Raw genomic sequence first — 22825 nt, forward strand, 5'->3', positions numbered from 1 at the left:
ATAAGTTACAGTTCCGAAAGATAAACAAAATTCTGAAGGTAGATGGTTGTTGATGTTGCACAATGACTATATTTAATACCAATGAACTGTGCACTTAAAAATGGTTAAGATGAAAAAAATAGTTAAGGTGGTAAATTCTGTGCTATGTGTATCTTACCCACCTCATGATTAAACAATTAAAAAATCTGAAAGAGAAAACAAAATCTTAACCCAAGCACAGCCATTTAAGAGAGACAATTGGCTACGTCTACGTTTGGCTCAGATGGTAAAGAATCCACCCGCAATTCAGGAGACCTAGTTTTGATCCCTGGGTCGGGAAGATCCCCTAGAGAAGGGAATGGCACCCTACTCCAGTATTCTTGCCTGGAGAATCCCATGGACAGAGGAGCTTAGCAGGCTACAGTTCATGGATTCGCAAATTTGGACATGACTGAGCAACTAACACTTCAAGGACTAGCAAACCACTCCACTGGATGCTCAAGATGTTTTCTCTTGAAGTCTTCTCTGCTGTCCTTGAGACAGAGACTCCAAACAACAAAAAAAGTATATTTTCATAGCTAGAAAAAAATTAGTTTTGTGTGTGCATGCACGTGCAAATGAGCTGTCATTTTTTCTTTTTACTCTTGAAATTAAGCAGATCCTACTTAAAGTAATTTGCTGCTGGAAATGGCATCAGACAAATTCTGATGTCTACTTTGCTTCCAATTATGTTCAAACTCGTTTTGACATTTAAGGTAAATTTTATTAGTCTAGAGTCAGAAAGACTTTTCCATGGTACTCTAAAATCTGACCAATAAACAGACTCCCCTCACCCCAAACAAAGAAACAAAAACAACTTCCCTCAATGGATGACAGTACTATTTTTACAAGCTCTGATTTATGCTAAACACTAACTTTCCTTCTAGGAGTCTGGAATTTCATACATGCTGTACAGAGTGCCTATTTGCCCAGGCAGTGAGTGTCTAATGGGGTTCCTTGGGTAGAAACATCACACATATGCTGCTGTTGTCTTCACAGATGGGAGAAGAGTGAACTCTCTCTGACCACTCACACAGGGGAAAAAGGAAGCCTACACGTGGATTCCTCCAGATCCTGACTGTGTCTCACCTTTCTGATCCAGCCGTGTATCCTTATTATACTTCTGTATTAAATCTCAGCTCTGGGCAAAATAATATGCCAAGTCCCAAGAATTCTAGCAAATCTCAAGGGGTGGGAGTGGTGTTGGGGGACCTATGATGATGCCTCAAAATGTAAGAAACTCAAATGTCCATTGAAAAGTATAAACTGTGTTTAAGAATTCAGCTGCCAATGCAGGGAACACAGGTTCGATTCATGGTCCAGGAAGATTCTACATGCTGCAGAGCAACTAAGCCTGTGCACCACAACTGCTAAAACCCTTGCTCTAGACCCCATGCTCTGCACCAAGAGAAGTCAAAGCATAAGAAGCCCATGAATCGCAGATAGAGAGTAGTCTCCACCTGCTGAAACTAAAGAAATTCCTTGTGCAGTAACGACAACCTGACACAGCCCAAAGTAAATATTTTTAAACAGTATAAATTATGGTGTATTTCTACAATGAAACATTATACAGTAATGATAATGAACCACCTAGAGTTATACAAAACAACAGGGATAGAATCTCTCATGATAAAGTCATTTATTACATTTTGCCTTGTATGAAAGTGGTTTCTTCTACACAATACTGAGTAACGTTTTAAAGCAGCAGTTCATAAACTTTTTAGTCTCGTAATCCCTCTAATTATTGTGGGTTACATCTATTAGGAATCACTATATCTGAAAATAAAACCGAGAATTAAAAACACTTGTGATGGATACAAGCTTTTGTAAGGAAATAAAAACCAAGTCTGCAAATGCATGCCAGACACTACCGTAGGAACAGTTGGCCCCTGTTCCTTGGATGACAGAGGGGAGTGCATTCCTGGGATGCATAGGATATTTCCTACAGAGAGCTACTTCTCCAGAATCAGGAAATGTAACTAACCTACCACATACATAAAAAACCAAATAGAAACGTAGACAAAATGAGGCAACAGAGGAATGTTTCAGACAAAGAAACAAAATAAAACCCCAGGAGAACAGGTGATGTAGAGATAGGCAATCCACCCAAGAAAGAGTTCAGAGTAATGATCGTAAAGATGATCAAAGAATTTGGGAGGAAAACGGATACACAGAGCAATAAACCAGAACTTTTCAAGAAACAATTAGAAAATAATAAAAAACAACCAAAAAGAGGTGAAGAATACAATAACTGAAATGAAAAAGTCACTAAAAGGAATCAATTTAGACTAAATGAGGTAGAATTATTGATAAATGAGCTGAATGACAAAGTATAGAAATCACTGCCACCAAACAGAAAAAAGAATGAACAGAAATGAAGACAGTGTAAGAGACCTCTAGAACATCAAGTGCGCTAATGTTCGCATTATAGGGGACACAGAAAGAGAAGAAAGAAAGGGTGTGAGAAAATATATTAAGAGATGATAGCTGAAAAATTCCTTAACCTGGGAAAGGAAACAGTCACCTAAGCCCAGGAAGCACAGTCCTTCCTATACAGGAAACACACCAAGACACATTTGTAAACAAGATGACAAAAATTAAACAGGGAATATTAAAAGCAATAAGGGAAAAGAAACAAATAACATACAAAGGAATTCCTATAAGACTATCAGCTGATTTTTTAGCAGAAACTGCTAAAAAAAGAGGAGTGGCACAATACACTTAAAGTGATGAAAAAAATTAGGAAATGGAAAAGCTTACTGGTAAAGGCAAATATAAAATAAAGGTAGGAAATCATCCATACACAAAGCTACTGGAGGATGGGGTAGAGAAAAGCAGCAACATTTCTGAATCCACAATAAGCAGTTAAGGGACACATAAAACAATTAGATGTAAAATATAAAACCAAAAACAGTAATCATGAGGGGAACAGAGTACAAAATGCTGCTGCTGTTGCTAAGTCGCTTCAGTCATGTCCGACCCTGTGTGACCCCATAGAGGGCAGCCCACCAGGCTCCCCCGTCCCTGGGATTCTCAAGGCAAGAGCACTGGAGTGGGTTGCCATGTCCTTCTCCAATGCATGAAAGTGAAAAAGTGAAAGTGAAGTCATTCAACCGTGTCCGACTCTTAGTGACCCAATGGACTGCAGCCTACCAGGCTCTTCCATCCATGAGGTTTTCTAGGCAAGAGTGCTGGAGTGGGTTGCCATTGCCTTCTCCATATATATATAGAGAGAGATCACTATATAAAAACTTAATGGTAACTGCAAAACAAAAATCTGTAATATATATCCACACACAAAAAAGGAATTCAAACACAACACCAAAGATAGTCATCCAATCACAGAAGAGAACAAAAGAAGAAAGGCAAAAAAGAACCTAAAAAACAAATCCAAAAAACAATGAACAAAATGGCAATATGAGCATATATACTAAATGCTCCAACCAAAACAGACTGGCCGAACGTATACAAAAACAGGACCCATATATATGCTGCCTAAGCCTGGCGGGCTACAGTCCAAAGGGTCGTGTACAGTCAGATAGGACTAAGTGACTGAGCACGAGGTATGTGTCAGATCTTGAGACACATATATAGATTGAAAGAGAGGAGATGGGAAAAGGTATTCCAGGCAAATAGAAATCAAAAGAAAGTCAGAGTGGCAGTTCTCACATCAGACAAAATAGACTTTAAAGACTGTGACTGGGAATTCCCTGGTGGTCAGTGTTTAGGACACCATGCTCCCACTGTCGAGGGCCCGGCTTCAGTTTCTGGTAGAGGAACTAAGATCCCACAAGCTGGGTGGTGTGGCCAAAGCTCCCTCTCCACCAAAAAAAACCACCAAAAACCAAATATAATGAGCAAAGGATCAACCCAAGAAGAAGATAGAACAATTGTAATATATATATGCACCCAACACAGGAGCAATATATACAAGGCAAATGTTAACAGACACAAAGAACCTTAATACTCTACTTAATCAATGAACACATCACTCAGACAGAAAATCAATAAGGAAATACAGGTCTTAAGTGACAAATTGTACCAGATGGACTTAATTGATATTTATAGGGCATTCCATCTGAAAGCAGCAGGATACTCACTCTTTTCAAGTGCTAATGGAACATTCTTCAGGACAGATCACATGCTGGGCAATAAAGCAAGCCTTGGTAAATATAAGAAAAGTGAAATCATATCAAGCATGTTTTAAAACACAAACACACAGAGGTTAAACAATATCCTACTAAACAACCAATGGATAACTGAAGAAATAGAAGAGAAAACTAAAAAAAAAGTACCTAGAGACAAATAAAAATATCACACCCCAAAACCTATGGGTTGCAGCAAAAGCAGTTCTAAGACGGAAGTTTACAGTGATACTACTTTACCTCAGGTAATATGAAAAATCTCAAATAAACAACCTAAGCTTATACCTAAAGCAGCTAGAGAATGAAGAAAAAACAAATCCCAAAGTAGGCAGAAGGAAAATAGCATAAATATCAGAGCAGAAATAAATGAAGTGGAGATTTTAAAAAATGATCAATGACTTGAAAAACTGGTTCTTTGAAAAGATAAACAAAACTGATAAACCTATACTCAGACTAATAAAAAAAGAGAGACGGCCCAAATCAGTAAAATAATAAATGAAAAAGCAGAAGTTACAACCAATACCACAGAAAAACGAAAGACTGTAAGACTGTTAAGAGCAACTATATGCCAACAAAAGGGACAACCTAGAAGCAATGGACAAACTTTTAGAAACATACAATCTGCCAAGACTGAACTATGAAGAAATAGAAAATATGAGTGGGCCAAATACCAGTAATGAAATTAAATAAGTAATTAAAAAACTCCCAACAAACAAAAGTTCAAGACCAGGTGGCTTCACAGGTGAATTATACCAAACATTTAGAGAAGAGTTAACACATATCCTCCTGAAACTGTTCAAAAAACTTGCAGAGGGGCGAACACTTCCAAACTCATTCTAATAGGTGACAATCACCCTGATAAAGACATTACAAAAAAAGAAAACTATAGGTTAATACCACTGATGAACATAGATGGAAAAATCCTCAACAATACTAGCAAACTTACAGTATTGTTTGCGAATTTTTAAATAAAGTCCTGATCAGTGTGCAAAAAAAAAAAACAAACCAATACTAGCAAACTAACTCAAACAATACTTTAAAAGGATTATACACCATGAACAACAGACTGGTTCCAAATAGGAAAAGGAGTACGTCAAGGTTGATATATTGTCACCCTGCTAATTTAACTTATATGCAGAGTACATCATGAGGAATGCTGGGCTGGAAGAAGCACAAGGTGGAATCAAGATTGCCGGGAGAAATATCAATAACCTTAGATATGCAGATGACACCACCCTTATGGCAGAAAGTGAAGAGGAACTAAAAAGCCTCTTGAGGAAAGTGAAAGAGGAGAGTGAAAAGGTTGGCATGAAGCTCAACATTCAGAAAACTAAGATCATGGCATCTAGTCCCATCACTTCATGGGAAATAGATAGGGAAACAGTGGAAACAGTGTCAGACTTTATTTTTTTGAGCTCCAAAATCACTGCAGATGCTGATTGCAGCCATGAAATTAAAAGACACTTACTCCTTGGTAGGAAAGTTATGACCAACATAGATAGTATATTAAAAAGTAGAGACATTACTTTGCCAACAAAGGTCCGTCTAGTCAAGGCTATGGTGTTTCCAGTGGTCATGTATGGATGTGAGAGTTGGACTGTGAAGAAAGCTGATCGTGGAAGAATTGATGCTTTGAACTGTGGTGCCGGAGAAGACTCTTGAGGGTCCCTTAGACTCAAGGAGATCCAACTAGTCCATTCTAAAGGAGATCAATCCTGGGTGTTCACTGGAAGGATTGATGCTAAAGCTGAAACTCCAATACTTTGGCCACCTCATACGACGAGTTGACTTACTGGAAAAGACTGATTCTGGGAAGGATTGGGGGCGGGAGAAGAAGGGGACGACAGAGAATGAGATGGCTGGATGGCATCACCAACTCGATGGACATGAGTTTGAGTGAACTCCAGGAGTTGGTGATGAACAGGGAGGCCTGGCGTGCTGTGATTCATGAGATTGCAAAGAGTCGGACATGACTGAGCGACTGAACTGAACACCATCAATACCATAAATCAATCAATGTAATACATGACATTAACAAACTGAAGAATAAAAACCATATTATCATCTCAATAGACACAGAAAAAGTTTCTGATAAAATTCAATATCTGTTTACGATAAAAACTGTCTACCAAAGGGGAAAGTGGGAGAGGGACAGATTAAGAATTTGGGGTTTACAGATACACACTACTATGTATAATACAGATATATAAAAAGGACCTGCTGTATAGCACATGGAACTATATTCAATACTTAGTAAAAACCTATAATGGAAAAAAATCTGAAAAAGAATATAACTGAAGCACTTTGCAGTACACCTGAAACTAACACAACACTGTAACTTAAAGTGAAAGTGTTAGTCCCTCAGTCCTGTCTGACTCTTTGGGACCTCATGGACTGTAGCCTGCCAGGCTCCATGGAATTCTCCAGGCAAGAATACTGGAGTGGGTTGCCATTCCCTTCTCCAGGGGACCTTCCCAACCCAGGGATCAAACCCAGGTCTCCCACATTGCAGGCAGATTCTTTACCATCTGAGCCACCAGGGAAGCCCCTCTTTTGCAAATCTCTCTGCTCTGTAACTCAATAAAAGAGAGCTGGATTCTTCTGCATTTAATGTATTGCAATATCCTATGTCATATAATCTCTAGAAAACTTCATTCAACAGTCATGAGAGAATTAAGAGTCGAAACGTAAGTAATACTTCAATATTATTATGAAAATGCTTTTGACCTCCTGGGCTTCCTGAAAGGGTCTTGAGAAATCCAAGGGGTTACTAAGTACACTTTGAGAACTGCCAAGTTGTATGAATCATCTTCATCACATAAGAGGCTAATATGCAGGAGCAAAGTGTGCTTTTAGTTGTGGTAAATCTTGAGGAATTCAATTTACAAACATTAAGAACTGGTAGCTCTTCTCTTTGGAGAAGGAAATGGCAACCCACTGCAGTGTTCTTGCCTGGAGAATCCCAGGGACGGGGGAGCCTGGTGGGCTGCCATCTATGGGGTCACACAGAGTCGGACACGACTGAAGTGACTTAGCAGCAGCAGCAGCAGCTCTTCTCTTACATATACTGAGAGTTGAACCCGCCCAGGTGTCAATGTAAGAAAATCTCTAATTTATAGCATGGATTCGCACCTCAGTATAGGAAAACAAATTATGTGTACCTTGAAAATCCTAAAAAAATTGTATTTGTATGAGGAAACAATGCACCAGGCACAGAATATATTATTAAGTAACAAAACTTAGTGGAACCTCAGTGGATCTGTTGAAACTCAGTTTTAAGACAAATTCAAAGTTGCTTAAAGGAATTAAATTGATAAACATTATCCACAACTGAAATCCATGACTCAACAATACTCTACAAACTAATCTAATCTAGGCTGTAGAGTTTACCACACTGCTGCAAGTTCAGTAACGAGGGGAAGTGCACAGTTGCTCTGCCGGCTTCCGCTCTGAGCCACACACTCAGAGCAGTCCCTGACAGTGATGGCGTACTTACCACCAGCGCTAGAACAAGAGTCCGCACCTTCTCCCCGATCTCAGGTGAGATGTCATTGCCAAACTGCTGCAGAGTGGTGAGGAAGCGTTTCAACTTGCTGAGCTGCCGAGCACCACAAGTGGCTGGCAACTGTTGGTTAGTTAGTGCAGATGATGTGGAAGAGGCAGGACCGTTGCTGAATCTTTGTGGTGGTGATGGGGCGCCATTAAGGGTAGGAGGAGAATGGTTGATGCCATTGCTCACTAAAAGAAAAACTTGGTTTAAGTGCAAATCACAATGATCTCTGTTAATTTCTTCTTTTTTGCATTCTCTTTCATTTATTGATTTGAATTTTGTAAATCCCATGATAAAAGCGTATACAAGACTCTGATTCAGCCCTCAACAACACTGCTTTACAGTGAGACAGACTGCCAGATAAAAAACAGTAACAAAGTAATATACACATGTTAAGAGGGAAGACTGTGAGAGCCACAAGAGTAAAGAGAAGGAACATCTAACTTCTGCAGGTGTCGGGGGTGGGGAGGAAGGGTAGCTTTTAAGACTTCCCGCAATGGGTTGCATGAGCGGAATCTGGTAGAATCCTATCTCCAACAGTCTGACCCCAACTTCAGACTCCCAAAGAAGCAAAGCTGTCAATTAAATATATAGCATTTGAACAAGATTATCAGAAAGCAGAGAGCTGCGTTAATATGAGAATTTTTTTTCTATTCCATACATTTATTGACTTATTCCTACAATGATATATGTAGCTCTTTGACCATTCAGAATATTCACGTTCATCAAAATCTGTTTTTCTCTGCCTTGATAGTGCCAAGCGTTTTTGAGATACCATATGCGACACTTCCATTCTATATTCTGCTTTAATGATAATATATGTGATTACAGTTTTCCTATTTGCCCATTTTTCTGACCACTGCTTTCCTGTAGTTTTTGTAGTTTTAATCTGGAACACAACTCTAGACTCAAGACTTTGTCTTCGAGGCAAAGTCCCTTCTTCTCTGATGAATGAAATAAATATGCCTAAGTGTCAATAGGCACTGAAAGTGAAAGAGGAGAGTGAAAAAGCTGGCTTGAAGCTCAACATTCAGAAAACTAAGATCATGGCATCTGGTCCCATCACTTCATGGGAAACAGACGGGAACAGTGGAAACAGTGTCAGACTTTATTTTTTTGGGCTCCAAATTCACTGCGGATGCTGATTGCAGCCATGAAATTAAAAGACGCTTACTCCTTGGAAGGAAAGTTATGACCAGCCTATTAAAAAGAAGAGACATTACTTTGCCAACAAAGGTTCATCTAGTCAAGGCTATGGTGTTTCCAGTGGTCATGTATGGATGTGAGAGTTGGACTGTGAAGAAAGCTGATCGCCGAAGAATTGATGCTTTTGAACTGTGGTGCTGGAGAAGACTCTTGAGAGTCCTTTGGACTGCAAGGAGATCCAACCAGTCCATTCTAAAGGAGATCGATCCTGGGTGTTCATTGGAAGGACTGATGCTAAAGCTGAAACTCCAATACTTTGGCCACCTCATGCAGAGAGTTGACTCACTGGAAAAGACTCTGATGCTGGGAGGGATTGGGGGCAGGAGGAGAAGGGGACGACAGAGAATGAGATGGCTGGATGGCATCACTGACTCGACGGAGGTGGGTTTGAGTGAACTCCGGGAGTTGGTGATGGACAGGGAGGCCTGGCGTGCTGTGATTCATGGGGTCGCAAAGAGTCAGACACAACTGAGCCACTGAACTGAACTGAAGTGTCAATAGATTTATTTAATGATTTCCAGGCCTGAAAATTTAGCAAAATAAAACAAGGTCTAAAAACATATCACCTGTATTAAGAAGCATTATTTGACAGACAGAGAAGCCTGGCAGGCTACAGTCCATGAGGTCGCAAAGAGTTGGACACAACAGAAGCGACTCAGTATGCATGCATGTTGCTCCTACTAGATTTCATAACTTTTCTCTGTGCTATGTACATGTGCCCCTTATTTTACTTGCCAAATTATACTTCAGTTCAGTTCAGTCTCTCACTTAGTTCTTTCTATATTTGTACTGCCTTGAAAGACTGTCCACTTCTTGATAAATATACATCTGTGTATATTTCAATTAGCTATCAAAGTGTTCATTAAAATGTTGCTAAAAGGCTCACTGCATAAAAGGTTAACAGACTGAGAAAAAAGATGGTGATCTTTCTACTGTCTTCCAGGAAAGGACATTAGAGCTACTATTAGAAAGGAAGGCTCAACACTCAACCTCAGCAATTCAGAAAATTAGCTGCAAAGGTTTTCACAGAAAGGACCACTGCCACTGGAGAGCTGCCCTCTTTTGAAGCAACCCATAAATATAATACATTACCATGCTTTTGGCCACTCTGACACTCACTTGGGCTGTTTTACAGTTTCTTCAATGAAAAAGTATGTGATCACATTTTCTGAAATAACACATATTCACCCCTAAACAGTCAAATATGGAGGTCAAAAGGGCTTAGTTACACATACAGATACACATATAATTCTACAGTGTGTATCTTGAAATCTGAATGACAGTCTAGATTTAAATCTGTTTCACTTCATGGGGAAAAGATACCAAGCTTTGTATCAAAAATTCGGATCAAATTGTTCCAGTTGCCAGTTCAGTTCAGTTCAGTCCAGTCGCTCAGTCATGTCTGACTCTTTGTGACCCCATGAATCATAGAACACCAGGCCTCCCTGTCCAATACCAACTCCCGGAGTTCACTCAAACTCATGTCCATCGAGTCGGTGATGCCATCCAGCCATCTCATTCTCGGTCGTCCCCTTCTCCTCCCGCCCCCAATCCCTCCTAGCATCAGACTCTTTTCCAGTGAGTCAACTCGTCGCATGAGGTGGCCAAAGTATTGGAGTTTCAGCTTTAGCATCAGTCCTTCCAATGAACACCCAGGATCGATCTCCTTTAGAATGGACTAGTTGGATCTCCTTGCAGTCCAAGGGACTCTCAAGAGTCTTCTCCAGCACCACAGTTCAAAAGCATCAATTCTTTAGTGATTAGCTTTCTTCACAGTCCAACTCTCACATCCATACATGACCACTGGAAAAACCATAGCCTTGACTAGACGGACCTTGATGTTTTGGGACCATAAATAATTAAACCTTCTTTTTAAAATTGAGATTTTAGGGCTAAATTTTATAAGTTACAGGGTTTGGGGAAATTCAGCTTTAATAGATAGTACCAAAAAACATTCTTATAAACAATGTATTGTTCAAGTTGCTCCACACATACTCTCACCAAGACTTGATGTTCTATTTCATTCTGAACATTCTTGTGGGTGTACACAGTACTACATTGGTTTTAGTTCCTTTTTGACTAATAAGGCTGAGCAACTTATTATACATTCATTGTCTAATAGGATTGTTATGGACTAAATTATATACCCCTCTCAAATTCCTATATTAACGTTCTAACCCCCAGAGTACCTTAGAACGTGACTGTATTTGGAGACAGGGCCCTTAAAGGTAAATGAGGTCATGAACCTAGGTCGTAATCCAATATGACTATTGTACTTATAAGAGGAAGAAGCATCAAGGATGCACATGCACAAGGAAAGGCTATGAGAGGACAGGGCAAGAAGGCAGCTCACTTCAAGACAGAGAGACAGCCTCTGAAAAAATCAATCTGCTGACATCTTGATCTTAGACTTCTAACTTCCTGACCTGTGAAAAAATAAGTTTCTGTCGTTTAAATCACCCAGTCTTTGGAATTTTGTTAAAGCAGCCCTAATAAACTACTAAAACAATCATTTCCTTTTGTAAAAAATCCTTACCATGACAGTCGTGGAGTAGTTAAATAATTTTATAAAATTTATGGATCAGTATAATAATTGAAAACTCATCCTTTTAGAGTCAAAGAAATTAAAATAGATACTTTTTAGTCAAAAATATGAAAACAAAATATTTATACTACTAAATTTCCAAGTACCTGAAAGAGTTATGTACTATTCTGAGTGAAAAAGAAACAACCAAATGTATGTGTGTATGTTAAAAGCCATTAAGAAAATGCTGAGTAGTGTATAAAAAGATTTAACGACATTCATTTAGATCCAAATGTCACTGTAAACCACAAACCCAAGTAACTAAGAGGTCTCACATGCTGTAGGAGTGAATGACACGGGTCTGGGTCCTCCGGGATTTATTGGTGGAAGGGGTGGCATGGTGGGAGGTGAGGATCTTGACTGTATCTTCACTTCCACAGGAGATCCAGGCATCGCTGGCACCCTTTTGTCAGCACCAACTGTAAAGAATAAAAGAAATGGAAGTCAGAATTTTCTATAAGATAATAAAAATAGTGACAACAATCTGAAATATTACATTGGTGCAAATGTAATTGCCATTTTTGCACTGTTGAAATTTGCTGTTTGATAGTGGAATACATTCTTAAATGTGGTTATATTATATGCACATTTCTTTTTTTTTTTTGCTAATGACATCACTTGCCATTTATTTTATACTTACTTTAGAACAGGAAAACGATGTTAGACAAAAAGTAAATTCAAGTGAGTGATTTTCTTATCTGAGTTCAAAATGGGTCATAAAGCAGCAGAGACAACTCACAACATCAACAATGCATTTGACCCAGGAACTACTAATGAACACACAGTGCAGTGGTGGATCAAGTTTTGCAAAGGAGATGAGAGCTTTGCAGATGAGGAGTGCAGTGGCCAGCCACTGGAAGCTGACAACGACAACTGAGAGCAATCAGCGAAGCTGATCCTCTTACAATTACATGAGAAGTTGCCCAAGAACTCAATGTCGACCATTCTATTGGTCATTTGGCATTTGAAGCAAATTGGAAAGGTGAAAAAGCCTGATAAGTAGGTTCCTAATGAGCTGATTGCAAGTCCAAAAAAATTCTCATTTTTTGAAGTGTTGTCTTCTCTTATTCCACACAATAACAATGAACCGTTTCTTGATTGGATTATGACATGTGACGAAAAGTGGATTTTATATGACAACTGGTGATGAGCAGCTCAGTGGTTGGACCGAGAAGCTCCAAAGCACTTCTCAAAGCCAAACTTGCACCAAAAAATGTCATGGTCACTGTTTGGTGGTCTGCTGCCTGTCTGATCCATTACAGCTTCCTGAATCCCAGCCAAACCATTACACCTAAGAAGTATGCTTAGTAAATCGATGAGATGCACTGAAAACTGCAATGCCTACAGCTGGCATTGGTCAACAGAAAGGGCCCAATTCTTCTCCACAAGATCCGACTGCACCTTGGACAACCAATGCTTCAAAAGTTGAATGAATTGGGGTATAAAGCTTTGCCTCATCCTCCACTGACCTCCTGCCAACCAACTACCACTTCAAGCATCGACAGCTTTTTGCAGGGAAAATGCTTTCAAAATCAGCAGGAGGCAGAAAATGCTTTCCAAGAGTTGGTTGAATCCCGAAGCACAGATTTTTATGCTACAGGAGTAAACAAACTTATTTCTCTTTGGCAAATATGTGTTGATTGTAATGGTTCCTATTTTGATTAATAAAGATGTGTTTGAGCCTGGTTACAATAATTTAAAATTCACGTTCTGAATCTGTAATTACTTTTGTGGCAACCTAATACCAACTGCAGATGCTGATTGCAGCCATGAAATTAAAAGACGCTTACTCCTTGGAAGGAAAGTTATGACCAGCCTAGATAGCATATTAAAAAGCAGAGACATTACTTTGCCAACAAAGGTCCATCTAGTCAAGGCTATGGTTTTTCCCGTGGTCATGTATGGATGTGAGAGTTGGACTGTGAAGAAAGCTGATCGCCGAAGAATTGATGCTTTTGAACTGTGGTGCTGGAGAAGACTCTTGTGAGTCCCTTGGACTGCAAGGAGATCCAACCTGTCCATTCTAAAGGAGATCAATCCTGGGTGTTCATTGGAAGGACTGATGCTAAAGCTGAAACTCCAATACTTTGGCCACCTCATGTGACGAGTTGACTCACTGGAAAAGAGTCTGATGCTGGGAGGGATTGGGGGTAGGAGGAGACGGGGACAACAGAAAATGAGATGGCTGGATGGCATCACAGACTTGATGGACATGAGTCTGAGTGAACTCCGGGAGTTGGTGATGGACAGGGAGGCCTGGCGTGCTATGATTCACGGGATCGCAAAGAGTCGGACATGACTGAGCGACTGAACTGAACTGAACTGAATACCAACATATCTACCTAGAGGACTGAGAAGTTATGAAGATGATTACTTAGTATAATAGGCTGAATGGTGGTTGCCCAAAATCTGTCCACCTCTTAATTCCTTGAACTGTTAATGTTTCCTTATTTGGAAAAAAAGGTCCTTGAAGATGTAATTAAGGATCTTGAGAGAAGGAGATTATCCTGGATTATCTGAGTAGTTTCTAAATCCAATATGATGTCCTTATACGAGGATGATGTCCTTATCCGTTCCGTTCAGTCACTCAGTCGTGTCCGACTCTTTGCGACCCCGTGGACTGTAGCCTACCAGGCTTCTCCATCCATGGGATTCTCCAGGCAAGAATACTGGAGTGGGTTACCATTTCCTTCTCCAGGGGATATTCCTGACCCAAGGATCGAACCCGGGTCTCCCGCATTGGAGGCAGACGCTTTAACCTCTGAAGAGGAGGGAAAAGACAGAGGGAAGTCTACCTGAAGACAGACCTAGGCCCACAGAGAGAACGCCATGTAACAACAGAGGCAGAGATTGGAATAGTGCCATCTGCAAGCTAAGGAATGCCAAGAATTGTCAGTAACTACCTGAAATTAGAAGACAAGGATAAAAAAAATTCTTTCTCTGAGGCCAAGAACGAATCAACCCTGCTGATACCTTGATTTTGGACATCTGGCCTCTTGAACTGTGAGAGAATAGTGTTTTAAGTCACTCAGTTTGTGGTACTTTGTTATGGCAATCCTAAAACAAGGCAGCAAGCTCAAGGGATTATATGACTCAAGGGTTAACAGTGAGAACAGTGGCTGGGAAAGAAAGAAACCAGGTTATGAATTCATCTTATCTCAACTGCATTCTTTCTTGACTTCTTATAAATTGATCAAAGTAGTGGGGGGTGGGTAGCTAATGTGGGACTATCCAGACAAGTGAACATCAACTCCATGGCATGGAAACGGAATCACAGCCAGCTGTATATAAATTACTATGGATGATGAAATACATGTTTATATATATCAACTATTCTAAGTAAGAAAAAAGAGTGGAGACAACATCTCTGATGCCAGGCATGTCTTTTATGATGAGTGTCCAAAAAATAAAATAAAAGTGGCCCTAAACATAGTCTACTTCATCCACAAGGACAATTTATAGCTGTTTGACAATACTCGATAGCAACAAATACCAGAAAATTAGATTGGGTAGATTAAACTTGAGATTAGAATTAGGTCTGAGCTAATATGAATAGGACTTGAAAAGTAATGTTCTAATACCTTCAGAGAGTTATTTTTCCCATTAAAGGAAACTTGTTACCTACTTGGTTAAAAATAGGGTCAGGGCTATAATAAACTTTAAGTTGAGCTATGTTCCTCTCAGCAATTTCAAGCTTTTCACTTAAGTACCATGCACTTATTCTCCATTAACTGCTAAATTCAAAGTACAAGAAATAGAGAAATGAGAATGTTACATCAAAGTTTTCCTTCACTGAGATCATAGTTATAAATACAATACATCTAAAAGCATTCATGACACTGGCAAAAAGGCAAATATTTGTACAATGAAGGGCACTTTCTCATGAGGAAAATATACCCCCAAAGAATTTTTCTACTTTAGTTTGCAGTGGCCACATTTTGGGGAGAGAGAAAATGAATACGTAAAGTCAATCAGGGTAGCAATCCCAAGTTACAAATCCCCTGATAAAAATGTGTAGCTCTTTGAGAGCCATGTGGGCAACACTCTGCCAGCCCTTCCATCTCTCTGTCCGGGACATTTTCACGATAAAATTGATGGTAGTCCTGGTAGTGGACTAATTAGCTATCACGTTTGCCTTTTTCTTCTTGACAGTGTTTTCTCAATGCCCTTCAGAGCACAGCTGACATGCTTCCAGCTCTTCCATCTGGGCCCAGCTTTCTGGAGGGTGAGGGGAGGAAAGAAGGAAGGAGCTGACAGTTGTCTCGCACTGTTTTGTGTTGTGTACAATGTGCAACAACCTAGAGGGAGCCTTTCTTCAGACCACCTGCCTTTACAGCAAGGGTGCCAAAGGCCCGAGGAGGGCTCAGCAGTGAGATGTGTTTTAGCACTAAGCACTTGGCAGAATGAAAAACTCAGAGCAGCCCAACTGCAGAACACTGAATTATATACCAAGTGAAAGTTTAGAAAATGGGAAAAACCCAGACTCCAGAGCATCGCTTATAGGTTAAAACTGCTGCTGCTGCTGCTGCTAAGTCACTTCAGTCGTGTCCGACTCTCTGTGACCCCATAGATGGAAGCCCACCAGGCTCCCCCGTCCCTGGGATTCTCCAGGCAAGAACACTGGAGTGGGTTGCCATTTCCTTCTCCAATGTGTGAAAGTGAAAAGTGAAAGTGAAGTCGCTCAGTCGTGTCCGACCCTTAGCGACCCCACGGACTGCAGCCTACCAGGCTCCTCCATCCATGGGATTTTCCAGGCAAGAGTACTGGAGTGGCTTGCCATTGCCTTCTCCGAGGTTAAAACTACCTATCCTTTATTCACATCACTACTCACAAACCTGCAACACTAGTGATATGCCTCAGGTTTCAAGCAATGACACTGTCTAGTAGGAAGAGGATGGGTACAGAGATGGAAAGGTTTGGTGTGAACTGTCATTCTAACAGCCTGCATGAATTTTATTAAATCACTTCACTTTTCTGGGCCTCATTCTGTTGTAAGGATTAGAGACAATGCTAGTGCGATATAAAGAAGGTACTTTAAGAAAGAATACTAATGATGATTAGAAAACATGAAGACTAGTGCCTGATTTTATTATTTAACTCGCCTTGTGACTATGTCCAAGTTAATACTGACATTTGTTCCCCACAGAAAATGAGTATACGATCAACAGTCCATGTGACCTCAGTGATAATGTATGGAAAAAATCTAAGAATTAACAGTTGCAATAGTGCCACATATAATGTAAGACGATATTGTGTTCGAAGTTGGGCAGCAAGACTGCACTTGATAATATGAGAGCTCTATCTTGCTTCACAATCTGATAAATCCAGCAGTTGTTCAGATGGCGGATAAGGAGTATATTCCAAAGTAGGCATTTTAACCCTCTGCTTGGTGGCTAATCACTTTTAGAGTGACATCATTTCTGAATTTTTTAAAAAATGATGTTTTATAAAACATCTAGCTGGATCCCTTGAAAGAATCAACCATATTTTGAGCTCTTTTCAATTCCAGAGAACCTTAAAGTTCAAACAGAAGAAATTCTATTTCTTAAGTGTGACTTTAGCCCATAAACACCACTGCCTGAACCATTAAAGAGACAAAGTATTCAGCCCCAGAAAATTAAATTAACCCTTAGTTTTATCAGAAAGGCTCAACTAGATCTTAAACACAGATTCTAAAGTTCAACATAATTATTCAGTCACTCTATAAGTTTGCGCTTTATGTAAAATATCTGGATATATTGGAAATGTGACCACATGAATTTGCAAAATCACTGAGGCTTCACCACCTAACAACATAAAGCCAAACAACTTGAGCTAAAGAAGGACAAACACGGGAAAATATGTCTCGGTAATGATTTTACCCCTCCATTGTGAAAGATGCTAAGGAAGTTACAAAAACAGAAAACTGACAAAAGAGAACAAATAATAAACAGTTCTCAGTATGAGGATACTGTGATATTTTTCCCCCTGCATAAGAAGTTGAAGAATCAAACATGAAACTAAAGGGTAGAATTATTCTGTAGCTTTAAGAGAAAGTAATGTTAAACACAAACAAACATCCTGTGTAACTAAGTCCTACTTGAGAAGAATCTTGTATGATAAACTGCCCACAAATGAGGGCATTTACAAGTCATTATAAACTGCTATTCCATTAGGTTTTTTTTTAATTACAGTTTTTAAAAAATTATTTTGAGGTTGACAAAAGAGCAATAAATACAAGAAGTATAAATAAGAGAGAAGACAAATGCAACTATGTGAGGGGAAGGAGTGCCAACAAACGACTGGAAAGAGGTGAAAATCCCAGAGCTGCAAAGGGGAACGGAATTTAGGTGAAAGGTGAGTTTGATGGGAAGGATGCTTGATCACTTACTTGCTGTGTGACTATGGTTTCTATGACATCAGTTCAGTTCAGTCGCTCAGTCGTGTCCGACTCTTTGCGACCCCATGAATCACAGCACGCCAGGCCTATATCCCCTCCCAAAAACCCTGTTAATGATTTTACTTGGCCATTGAGATGTTTATCTATGCTAAGTTCTGGAGAGAAGAAGATATGGTCAAGTGCTCCTGATTATCATCTCTGAGAAAAATAAGCTGAATATAGATCTTACTATACTATAGTTATACTTTCTTACTATAAAGAAAGCTGAGTGCCAAAGAATTGATGCTTTTGAACTGTGGTGCTGGAGAAGCCTCTTGAGAGTCCCTTGGACTGCAAGGAGATCCAACCAGTCCATCCTAAAGGAAATCAGTTCTGAATATTCATTGGAAGGACAGATGCTAAAGCTGAAACTCCAATACTTTGGCCACCTGATGCGAAGAACTGACTCATTTGAAAAGACCCTGATGCTAGGAATGATTGAAGGTGGGAGAAGGGGACGACAGAGGATGAGATGGTTGGAGGCCATCACCGACTCAGTGGACATAAGTTTGGTGATGGACAGGGAGGCCTGGCATGTTGCAGTCCATGGAGTGGCAAAGAGTTGGACACGACTGAGTGACTGAACTGAACTGAACTGAACTGATATGATAGATCTTTCAGATGACTAGCACAGGAATACTGATTATTCCAAACAGGGTGAACCAAGGAAGTCATTACCAGTTCTTTAAAACTAATCAGATTCCTAACTAAGAAACGACTGTCATAGTTTAAACAGAACTATTTGGGGGGTGGGGGGTGGGCAGAGGTTAGGTAGATAATTTTCTTTTTTGTATGTATAAGCATATATTTATATGTTTCAAAACTTAATATATGATATAAAAAGAAATATTCCCTGCTCCTGTCCCTATATACCCCACACCTCACCCAAAACCACTTAAATCTGTTTCTTGTATATCCACCCATTCTTTCTCTCTACAAATGAGCTGATCCCCAAACATGTAAGAGCCTAACTTAATGAGTATGATCTGTAGTTAACTGCTTGCAAACATATGAATAAATGAGCACAAGCAAGAACAGAACCTCCTGTCTTATAGATTTATAAGTCACTAAGTTTTAGCATGGTTTGTTGTAACAATAAACCAACAGGCAACTGATCTATACCACACACAAACTGTATTGCTCCTTGTTTTTTTGTTTCATTTTATAATTTAATAGTATGTCCTGAAAGTCCTAATTCCACAACTTTTTAAAAAAATAAACTAATGATGGGTGGGGGAGGGATAAACTAGGAAATTGGGATTGACATATACACGCTACTATATAAAAACATACATATTTAAATATTTATAGTATGTAGTAAATATACATAGCCAATGGCAAGCCACTCCAGTACTCTTGCCTGGAAAATCCCATGGATGGAGGAGCCTGGTAGGCTGCAGTCCGTGGGGTTGCTAAGGGTCGGACACGACTGAGCAACTTCACTTTCACTTTTCACTTTCACACCTTGGAGAAGGAAATGGCAACCCACTCCAGTGTTCTTGCCTGGAGAATCCCAGGGACGGGGGAGCCTGGTGGGCTTCCACCTATGGGGTCACAGAGAGTCGGACACGACTGAAGTGACTTAGCAGCAGCAGCAGCAGTATAAATATATACTGTATAAATAATAAGAAACTACTACATATAGCACAAAGAACTCTACCCAATATGACCTATATGGGAACAGAATCTAAAAAGGACTATATATAAGTATAGGTATAACTGATTCACTTTGCTGTACAACAGAAACACACACTGTAAGTCAACTATACTATAAGTCAATTTAAAAAAAAGCCTAATTCTTAGTTTATTTTTTATTTCTATGCCTATAAAACTTTTTGTAAAAAACCATATCCAACAAAGTGGCTCATCTGAACAATGTTTTATTTGCTAAAGCCTGGATGTAAAGAAACTTCTACTATTGACAGTGAAAGAAAATAACATATATAAATTACTTTAAAAAAAAAAAGTTATTTAAAGACAGAACACTAGCAACACGAAGCCGAAGAGCTGCAAAAAGGAGGCTAGTTATCTGATGTTCTTCCAAAATTCAGACAGACCTAAATGGAGAACCTCAAAGATGACCAGCATACCTGTGAAGGACCACCTGCTTCATGATTATGCTTATTCCCTTCTTAGTCATCTCTCCTTTCTCTGTCTTCAACTAGTGCCCTTTGACACCAGAAACAAAGATAACCCAGAATATATAAATAACTCTAACAACTTTATGATAACAAATAACCCAATTTTAAGAATGCACAAAAAGATTTGAAGGAATGATTCTCAAAGAAGATACATAAATGGCTGGTGAGGACATAAAAAGGTGTAAGACATACTAGCCATCAAAGAAAGACAAATTGTAACACATCAACGAAAAGGAACATACTACCATCCAACAACATGGATGAATACCAGAAGCATTAGGCTAAGTGAAAGATGCCAGACACACAAAACTATATACTGTAGTATCCTATTTATATGAAACTTTAGACAAGACAGAATTAGTGACAAAAAACAGATCAGTGCCTGGTACTGATGGGAGGAAATTGACCACAAAGGGGAACTTTAGGAGGCATGATAAACCTTTCTATGGTGATGGAAATATTCCATATCTTGATTGCAACGATGTTAAAATAACTACATACAACAGCTAAAACTCAAATTTTTTTACATTAAATGGGTGTATTTTATTATATAAAAATTATCTGACAATAAAGCTAAGAAAATTAGCAAACCAAATCCAGTAACGTATTTCTTTTAAATTACAATCAAGCTGAGTTTATCTAAGAATGTAAGGATAATTTAACATTAGAAAGTCCAATAATTCACCATATTAACAGATTTTTGAAAAACACCTTAGGAAGAATGAAATAATGCAACTGCAGTGACATGGATAGACCTAGAGATTGTCACAGTACTGAAGTCAAAGACAAATATGATATCACTTATACGTGGAATCTAAAAAATGACACAAATGATCTTATTTACAAAATAGAAATAGTCACTGATATAGAAAACAAACTTATGGTATCCAAGGGGGAATGGGATAAATTGGGATATTGGAATTGACATATACACACTACTAAACATAAAACAGATGACTAATAAGAACCTACAGTATAGCACAGTGAACTCTACTCAATACTCCGTAATAACCTAGATGGGAAACGAATCTAAAAAAGAGTGGATGTATAAATGTAACTGATTCACTCTGCTGTATAGTAGAAACTAACACAACTGTGTACATCAACTATACTCCAATAAAAATTAATTTAAAAAAATTCCACTAAACCCACCTTAAGATCACTCTATAATTACAGAAAAGCACTCAATTAAATCCAATTCTATTTATAAATTGAATAGAACTAGAAATAGAAGATCAATTCCTTAACTTGATAAAGGGTCTTCTCTAAAAACCCATATACTTATTAGTGAAATATAAGCATTGCCTTTCAACTCTGAAAGAAAAAGATGTCCATTATCAATGCTTCTTTTCAATATTTACTCAAGAGTTAAGCCATAGTAGGAATCCCTGGTGGCTCCGCAGTAAAGAATCCACTTGCAATGCAGGAGGCCACCTGCCATGCAGGAGAAGTGGGTTCTATTCCAGGGTCAGGAAGATCCTTTGGAAAAGGAAATGGTAATCCACTCTAGTATTCTTGCATGGGAAATCTCATGGATAGAGGAGCCTGGCAGCCTACAGTCCATGGGTTCACAAGAGTCATACATGACTTAGTGACTAAAACACCACCACCACAAGCCATGGCAGCAGGACTGTCAGCCAACCCTAACAGGTATAAGCATTGGGAAGAAAGAAATGAAATGATCCTTTTGCACACACACAACCCAAGAGACTCTACCACCCAGTATTAGAAAAAAACATGCAGGTTTAGCAAGGGTGCTATATAAAGGCCCAATATTTTAAAAATTAATTGCATTCCTGAGCTTCCCTGGTGGCTCAGTGGTAAAGAATCCACCTGCCAATGCAAGAGACACAGGTTTGATCCCTGGTCCAGGAAGATCCCACGTGCAACAGAGCAACCAAGCCCGTATGCTACAACTGTTGAGCCTGTGCTTGGGAGCCTGGGAATCGCAGCTACTGCGCCCACATGCTGCAAACACCAAAAGCTAGTGTGCCCTAGAACCTATAGTCTGCAACAAGAGAAGCCTTTGCACTGTAACTAAGAGTAGCCCCTGCTCACTCCAACTAGAGAAAACTACGTAGCAAAGATGACCCAGAATAGCCAAAAATAAATAGTTTTAAAAATTACATTCCTATACACCAGCAAATAAACAGTAATTTCAAAAAGATATGAATACACAACAAAAATTATGAACCACCTAGAAATAAACATAACTCAAGATACATAAAATCTTTATAAAGAATATAAGTAGACTGAAAGACATGAAAGGAGACAAATAATTGGAAAGATCTGTCATACTTATGGATGGAAAACTCACTATCACTAATATTTTCTCTTCATTTTAATGAATAAATTCAACGTAAATCTTATTACATGCCAGGAAGACTTTTGGTGTAACCTGACAGGCAATTACTAAAATTTACAAAATTTACATACATAAATGTCCAGCAACAGAGAATAGACAATTGTGGCTTATTCATAAAAAACAGTGAAGACTGTTAAAATAAGTGAACTAATTAAAGCTCTGTGTATTGAAAAGCTAAATCCCCAAACAGTGTAGCCTTACTTGCTAAAGAGTATGTTGTACGAAAAATAGGGACAGTAGGATACTTCTATAAAAACCATTTAAAATTATGTGATAAGGGACTGATTTACATTTACATATGTATATGTAGTAAAGTACTTTTTTAAGCAAGGAAATAATAAACATCAAATTCAAGATAACGACTACTGCAAAGGGAGGAAAGGAATGGAATCAGGTAC

The 22825-nt window shown here is 39.0% G+C and overlaps 1 protein-coding gene across 5 annotated transcripts in view; it reads right to left on the reverse strand.

Moving 5' to 3' along the window:
* CBFA2T2 (CBFA2/RUNX1 partner transcriptional co-repressor 2) overlaps positions 1–22825 on the reverse strand; it is a 153371-nt gene that overhangs the window by 34975 nt on the left and 95571 nt on the right. For 4 of the 5 annotated variants that reach the window (XM_055435593.2, XM_055435583.2, XM_055435618.2 and 1 more), the window contains exons 2-3: positions 11779–11922; positions 7660–7901 (exon numbers count right to left, since the gene is read on the reverse strand). In XM_055435593.2, coding sequence (XP_055291568.2) covers positions 7660–7901; positions 11779–11922 — 386 coding nt within the window. The remainder of the gene's footprint in view (positions 1–7659; positions 7902–11778; positions 11923–22825) is intronic. The other variant, XM_055435610.2, reaches the window with a different exon arrangement.

This window comes from Moschus berezovskii, chromosome 15 (assembly GCF_049115385.1).
Source record: "Moschus berezovskii isolate FMDL1 chromosome 15, NW_MosBer_1.0, whole genome shotgun sequence".
Taxonomy (NCBI): domain Eukaryota; kingdom Metazoa; phylum Chordata; class Mammalia; order Artiodactyla; family Moschidae; genus Moschus; species Moschus berezovskii.